The sequence below is a fragment of the Panthera onca genome, chromosome A1, assembly GCF_046562875.1.
Source record: "Panthera onca isolate mPanOnc1 chromosome A1, mPanOnc1 haplotype 2, whole genome shotgun sequence".
Classification (NCBI taxonomy): Eukaryota; Metazoa; Chordata; class Mammalia; order Carnivora; family Felidae; genus Panthera; species Panthera onca.
The window spans coordinates 169,298,272-169,306,122 of NC_138339.1; the positions used below are offsets into that span (position 1 = coordinate 169,298,272).

At 51.1% G+C, this 7,851-nt stretch overlaps 1 protein-coding gene across 12 annotated transcripts in view; it reads left to right on the top strand.

Moving 5' to 3' along the window:
- The window catches only part of GGACT (gamma-glutamylamine cyclotransferase), a 47,446-nt gene extending 39,595 nt beyond the window's left edge, over positions 1-7,851 (top strand). For 11 of the 12 annotated variants that reach the window (XM_078432182.2, XM_078432211.2, XM_060636759.3 and 8 more), the window contains one exon: positions 6,894-7,851. In XM_078432182.2, the coding sequence (XP_078288308.2) occupies positions 6,894-7,378 (485 nt within the window). In that variant the 3' untranslated portion in view covers positions 7,379-7,851. Of the gene's footprint in view, positions 1-4,674; positions 4,775-6,893 lie in introns of all 12 variants that reach the window. The other variant, XM_078432219.2, reaches the window with a different exon arrangement.

Below are 7,851 nucleotides of genomic sequence, written 5' to 3' on the forward strand. Positions count from 1 at the left end.
ATGCTCAGTGAAATTATCCAGCCACAAAGAGATAAACACTATATAATTTCACTTATGTGAGGTACCTAGAGTAGGCTAAACTCATAGAAAGCAGCATGGGGTTGCCAGGGGTGGGAAGACAGGGAAGGGGGAGTTCTTATGTAATGGGTATAGAGTTTCAGTTTTGTAAGATGGAAAGAGTTTTGGAGATGGATGGTGGTGATGGGTGCACAACAGTGTGAATGCACCTAACACTAATGAACTGTACGCTTAAAAATGGTTAGGATGGTAAATTTTATGCTTTGTGTATTTTACCACAATTTTTAAAAATTTGAAAATAAGAGAAATACAGAGAAGTAATTGATTTATCAAATAAAATTCAGTCAAAACAAAGGGAGGGGAGAGAAAAAGAGTATAGTATGTCCTTGGCACTGTCACTGCAGAGCCTGAGTCCTGGGCTGTACGTGACAGGGTCACAGTTCCCCTTGGGATCTGGAAGTGCAGAGCCCTGGAGGCATTCAGAGTCCTATAGATGTAGCCCAGTTCCTGGTGCTGCCCCCACAGACTCTGTGCAGGGAGCCTCACCTTGACCACTTTAATTTGCTCATCCCTCAAATGAGGTACCACCACCCGTCTTTAACGGGGTGCTGGGGATCCGGTAAGCTGGGATGGCACGTGGCACTTGGCCCAGGGCCGGTCATCGCAGGGAAGTAATCAGCCCCTGCAGAAGTGCCATCCTCTGCAGCCCTCTGACCACAGTTTCTGTCCTTCCTCCCCTCTCCTCTCCTGGATGAGGCATTTCTTTACTTCCTTTGCAATTGAATCCCTTGAATAATGGAAGCATGACACTTTCTTTGCTCAGAACCTGCTCTGGCATCTTATGGGTCTTATTCCAAAGCCCAGGCTTTCTCCAGTAGGACTGTTCTAAACCTCTTTCCATTCTGCAAGTTCTCAGCCCTGGTGGCACCCGTCCCATCCTGGACAGACAACATCACCTATTTTAAGGAAAGGCCAGGCAACCCGGCACAAACGTCCCTGTGGCCACCCATCTGTCCTTTTTTTTTTTTTTTTAATTTTTTTTTGTTTGAGAGAGAGTGGGGGAGGGGCAGAGAGAGAGAGAGATACAGAATACGAAGCAGGCTCCTGGCTCCGAGCTGTCAGCCCAGAGCCCTACGCGGGGCTTGAACACACAGACTGTGAGATCATGACCTGAGCTGAAGTCGGATGCTCAACCGACTGAGCCACCCAGGCACCCCCCATCTGTCCTTTCTAAGGCAGGGTCCCCCTCACCACGCCCTGGGTGCACTCTTTCCTATTGTCCCTGCTACACTTTTTTTTTTTTTTTGGATGCTGCCCATTTACCAACCTGTCTTTCCCTTGACCTTCACAGCAAGCGGAGGAGAGGCGAATGTATCTCCTCCTTTATGTGGGGAGGGAAAATAATATGCCCTCTACCCTCATAGGCTCTTGACTGAGACACTCTCTGTAATAAAAGATTAACAGGAGAGGAACACACAAGTTTTGTAACACATATACCTCCTGCATACATGGGGAGACCCAGGAGAACGGAGTACCTCCGCACATGACCCACACCCTCCCCTTAAATACCATTTCCAGCAAAAGGCAAAAGAAGATGTTGGGGCCAGGAAGCCGGCTGTGGGAGGTCTTCAGGCAAAGTACAGTGAACAAGGGCAAGGATGTGCATCTCTTGGTCTTTGCCTTTGGCATCGATAGTTTCTAGAGATGTAGGCATCTTCTGCTTGCTGGTAGAGCTGGGAAGATAATGTATGGAGACACCCCTTATAGATGTAAATGACTCTTATATAAAGGGTAACTTCTATCAGAGTTTCTCCTGTGTTTCTTAAAAACATTCATCCTAAAATAATCCTCATGCCAAAGAGGCATATTTTGGGGTGACCAGCTCTGCTCCCTACAGCGTGCACCCCTGCACTCAACACGAGGCCTCTGGGTACACAGCCTGCATCTCCCTGAGGGCTGTGGTGGCCTTTTCCTGTGGTTGCTTCCCATTCTCCCCCCTGCTCTTGCCTCAGCAGACAGGATTCCCCCTCTATAAGCAGACCTCTCTCTGTCCCCCCAGCCATCACCAGCCCTCTCTGTGCCCATGATTGCTACCTTACTGGCTTTCTCTTGGCGACCTTAAACACACCCAAGTCAGTGGTGCCATAAACTCTCCTCAGTGCCCCTCTAAGCAAGTGGTTTCCAAACCCCCACCTCCATCCCAGTTCACATTGAGCCTCTGGAAAGATGATGGGGCTGAGGGCCCTGTGAAGTGGCTGGATGGGTGGTGCAGTGAGGGAGACACAAGAGGACCAGGCTCTTCTGTGCCTGCTTTCTCCCTAAAAATCACTCTAGTGGCCCATAAAGACAAGATGGTAGACAGAAAATGACTTAGCAGCCTGGAGAAACCGGAAACCTAAGACCCTGCATAGTAAGAAGCCAGCAAGCAGCTAGCCACCTGGTAGAGCAGAGCAGCAGAGGAACTCTGGACTCATGGGCATGCGAAGACAAGGATCAGAGTAGAAACAGGAGGAGAGGGTGAACGTCCTTATAGGGAGCAGAGACACCAGTCTCCCTGCTTCCTGCAGAGAACAGGTGGGTTACTGTCCAGAGAGGCTTGGTATTGGGGACATCAGGTCCAGCTGAGGGTGGGGTGAGTGGCACCCTGAAAATGGGGATCGAGGGAAAATCTGCATACCTGTAGATCATTATCTGGCACCCCCCAAACCTGTACCCAGATCCCCCACATGAGGCCTGTCGACCATCAGGCTCCCTCCCTAGCACACAGAGCTTTAATTTCCTATACGGTGTCTTGATTCTCAATATGAAAGGCCAACAGCCAAGGATTACTGGCATTTGAAGAAAACATCTAAAGAAACACACCAAAATAGAGGCAAAGCAGGCAAAGATGAAAACAACAAACCAAACGCATGATAATACCTTCCCAAAGATGAGAGATAGTTTTGTGCTGGGAAAGAAATACAATGGCAAAAAATAGACACAAATTCATAAAAGACCTGGAAATTAGTCTATAAAGAAAAATACCTGGGGGGCACCTGGGTGACTCAGTTGGTTAAGCGGCAACTTCAGCTCAGGTCATGGTCTCGCAGTCCATGAGTTCCAGCCTCAAGTAGGGCTCTGTGCTGACAGCTCAGAGCCTGCTTTGGGTTCTGTGTCTCCCTCTCTCTCTGCTCCCTCTCTCTCTGCCCCTCCCCTGCTCATGCTCTCTCTCAAAAATAAAAACCTTTTTAAAAATTTTTGAAAAAATACCTGGAAAAAAGAAAACTGGGAAATTAATCCAGGAAACACAATACCTGAGTATTAGAAGACAAGAAAGAGAACAATAAGGTAGGAATGAGAAGAAAATTCCCCACGATCCAAGATGGTCAGTTTTCAGATGGGAATTCCCGGCACAATAAATGAAAGAAACCCACAAGAAGATACACCATTACCTCAGAATCCAAGGGAAAAAGGAAAGCCTTGAGAGTTTCCAGAGAGGAAAGCTCAAGTCCTGAACAGAGGATGGGGGAGTCCAATAGCACTGGACTTCTCAACAAGAACTTGGGAAATCAGAAAACAAAGAAATGACTTTAAAGTTCTTTAGAAAATTATTTCTAGAATTCTCTAACAAGCCACATTGTTAATTGAGGGTGGGAGAAAATTAGCTTCGGCACAATGAGGGAGTCGATGAAGAAGGGGCCATGGGACCCAGGGGCCAGGCTCCTGCACTGGCTCAGGGGAGCCCTTGGCAGCATGGCGGTACATCCCAGATGGCAGCAGTACCAGATTGCAACAGGATGGGCTCCAGGGGTGATGGCTCCAGGGGAAAATGAGGAGAACCCAGTGGGTGGTGTTAAAAAGAGAAGCAGAGGCCCAAAATGGCTGCACTTAGGCCAAGGCACTAAATCAAGACTTTACACCTAACCTAACTGTCCTTTCAGACTTCCCCAGAAATGTAGTCTGAAGTGGTCGATCAGGAGTTTCCTGATCAGTGCCAATGAAGTGATCTGTCACAGGCCCTGTCCGTAGCCCAGAGAACAGGAAGTAACCCACCTGGTGAGACTGCCTGGCTCCCCTCTAAGGGAAGGTGACCTTGCCCGGAGCAATCCTGTTCTTTTGCTAATAACTTTCTTGCCCCGCCGCCACCGCTGCAGTCCTGTGAAAAGCTTCCATCTGGTACAAGTCCTTGGAGCGCCCCTCCATGTGCCAGATGGGGGCCGCCCAACCTACACATCAAGGCAATGCCATCCTCACACTTCCTGAGTTCAGTGTTTGTTCTTTAACAGTGGTCAAGGCTGAAAGGATTCTTACAGCACTTTCTGAAAATGTGAGGCTGAATTAGTGTCAGAGAAACTTGAGCAAAGGGGGGGGGGGGGGGGGAGGAAGCTGCAAGCAATTTTTAATTCCAAGGAAAACAGAAAAGTTGTCCAAGAAAGGAAGTTAATGATAGTACACTGTGTGCCTTATCTGAGAACAGTGTTTACATAGTTCTGCTGCTGAACTGAGTGTGGGTCTGAGCAAACACTGTGATGGGAGTCCGCTGGAGGGTCGGGGACAAGGCGGGCATGCGTCCTCAGGGCACCGGTGGCAGTGATGACCACGGCCACCAGGGCACGCGGGACCACCGGCGGTACGACCTCACGGAGCAGCAGGCTGCTGTTTTACTTCTTTTTACAGTCGAGACCAAGAGGTTAGGTGGTTTGCCTGAAGTCACAACCCAGGCAATTGGGTTCTAAAGTCTGTGCTGTAAACCACTGAGCTCACCTGCTTCAGGAAGGTAAGACAAAATGGAAAAATCCAGAAGTAGGCGTGCATGTCATCAACAGTACGCAGATAAATACCGATGCCACAGCTTAAGGCTTAAAAGTTCGGCCTCCAGGGAGTGGGAAAGGGTAGGCACTTTCATCTTTCCCGTAGAACTAGTTCACGGTTACATTACGCACACATATTACTTTAAAAAAAAAACATTTAATCAAAGAGGAGAAAGCTGGGGCGCCAGTGATGGCGAGAGCAAGTCTCCAGTTTTGAATGGCTTTGTCCACCTGCGCGTTCTTTGATCCTTACCGGCCGATGTGGTTTCCACACTTGCTGCCAGCTCCGAACACTCCAGCGGGAAACAGGACAGGCGGCCCTTCAGGGAGCAGGCCCCTTGGAGAGAAGTTGGGGCGAGGCAGGGCTGGGTGGGTGCTGCTCTGGGCCGGCCCGAGGAAGCTGCTGTGAAGGGGCCTGGAGGTGGGCAGGTGACCCCTGGGGTGGGGGGCGAGGCGAGGCCTCTGTTTTGGAGGAAGACCCTCTGGGCGGAGGCTGCAGGAGGGCGGGAAATGGCTGGACCCGGGGTTGCACTGGGTGGAGCAGTGGACAGAGCCTGCTGGAGGGCAGGATACACACGTGGGGGAGTCGGGGCTGCTCCCAAGTGTCTGGTCTCTGCAGAGACCCGTCCAGTGCGCTCCCGCTGTCCCCACAGTTCGTGCTGACGCTCTCTGTGCCCAGCTGTGCCATCCCCCAGCCCCGGCCACCCTCGGCTCCAGCGTCTACTCCTTCCTCTTCCCTCTGCACCTGTGCTCCAGCTCCCGCCTGATTCACCTCCGTGCTGTCCTCCCTGGCATGACTCCCTCCACACCCCATAGCTCTGCTCTGTCCTTCCCTGTCACCAGGGTCACCAGAACAAGAGCTCTGGGTGCGTCCCCGTCCTGTGCAAGGTGACCCAATGTTGCCAAGTGTTCAGGGTGCACATGCACGGCCAACCTGTGCTTCTCCCACAGCCGAGCCTTCCTGAGGTTCATCCAAAATCTGTGCATGTCCTGACGTTCCACTGACGACCGAGAGGGACGCAGTGGACAGGAGGGGAGGTCAGCAGGCGTGCTGGTTTGTGGGGGCTGTGCATCCTCCCCAGATACCCTGAAGAGGTCGGGTGAGGCCGAGACCCCCATACCAGGAAGTGGAAGTTCTGTGAGCCAAGTGGGACTTTTCCAAGGACCACCTGATGGGTGTCCAGGGACATCACCCTCCAGCTGTTCGTGGCTGGTGGTGGGCTGCTGCCGGCAGACGGGCACGTCCTCTGTTGTCCTGTGCACGGTGTCTTCCTTCCAGAGCCTGCCGTTATCACACAGCGTTGGGCCAGGAGGGCAGTGAAATGCAGGCTTTGGGGAGGGGCCCAACTTGCCTAACTTCCATTTCTAGTTTTGTTTGAGTCACTTTTACACAAATGACTTCTAGCAATTTATGTAACAATCTGTAGCCCAGACCCAGGTGAGCAGTAAATATTTACCTTCACACAAGAGCCAAGGTTGCTGCGCTGAGTCACAGTGAGTCACAGGGAAGCATCATTACCCTCTAGGACCTTGAAAAGGGACACGGAAGGTGTGATTGTTGAAGTTTTGCTGGGTCACGCTGCCAGGACTGGTGTGTAAATTTAGTACTAGAACCTGAATGACCTCTTGTAGCGGATTCCATGGGCCTATCTTATATGTATGCAGGTACCGTGTATGTATACATATTTATATTCACTTACCAGTATTTGTTCTATAAAAAATATTTATTGTATAATTTGTACAGTCATTTTAAAAAGATTAAAAACTAACTGGTCTAAGAAACAGCGGTTCTGAGGGCTTGATCCCGAGACAGGCTGTCTTCCTCTGACAAGTATGTTCTTAAATGAGTACCTTTTCCCAGAAGGGTGACTATAGAAGGTGGTTGGGTGTTCCTGGCACCTCGGAGCCCAGCACAGGATGGTCGAGAGTAGTGGGCTGTGGGGCTAAGTGGGATTGCGAGCACCCGCTCGCCCAGCAGACCCTGGAACCTTCCCAAAGTCTCTGACCCCAGGCAGGACTGAAAGCCCTTCCCCGGCTCTCTGACACATTCAGTAGGTACCGGTCTGCTTCCCTTCTGTTTTGCAGCTCCTGCGGCCCGCATGGCTCGTGTGTTCATATACGGGACCCTGAAGAGAGGCCAGCCCAACCACAAGGTCCTGCTGGACGGTGCCAATGGCCGAGCGGCCTTCCAAGGCTGGGGCCGCACGGTGGAGCCGTACCCCTTGGTGATTGCCGGCGAACATAACATTCCGTGGCTGCTTAACCTCCCAGGGCAGGGGCGCCGCGTGGCGGGGGAGATCTATGTCGTGGATGAGCAGATGCTCAGCTTCCTGGATGAGTTTGAGGGTTGCCCCGACATGTACCAGCGCACCCCTGTGAGGATCACGGTCCTCGAGTGGGAGGGCAGGCAGGGCACCCCGGAGGAGATGCCGGCCACCGACGGGACCCTGCAGTGCTTTGTGTACAGCACGGCCTCCTACGCACCTGAGTGGGTCCGCCTCCCGCACCACGACAGTTACGACTCCCGGGGGGAGCATGGCCTTCCCTACAACCCGCGGGAAAACAGGTGAGAAGGGCCAAGGTGGACAGAGCCCTGGTGATCAGTCGGGGACACCAGCCTGGCCTACACTCGCTGAAGGTGGAAGCATGATAATGCCCTTTGAAGCAAGTGTTTGTACACTCAGTGTGTGGGAAAGGGGACGATCTCTTCTTCAGTCACAGCTGCTTTCCGCAGTCTCCTGCACCTGAAGTCTGTCTCTCCAGTAGTGCTTTGTTGCTTTTGTTGCTTAAAGGCGGCCATGGGCTCGAATACATCGGATAAGGAAATTCAGGATTTTAATTCCCCTAAATGACATTTCCAGAATTCATATGTCATACTTTTTCTTTGCTTTGATCTGAAGATAACATTTAAAATGTAGACTTTGTGTTGCAGCTAGATTTTAGCAACCCTGCTGTATTGATTCTAACTTGTAGCAGCAAGAAAAGTAAGTTTTTAAACCGATTTTGATTATCTCGGTATAATAAAAGAAACTCAAGAAAAACA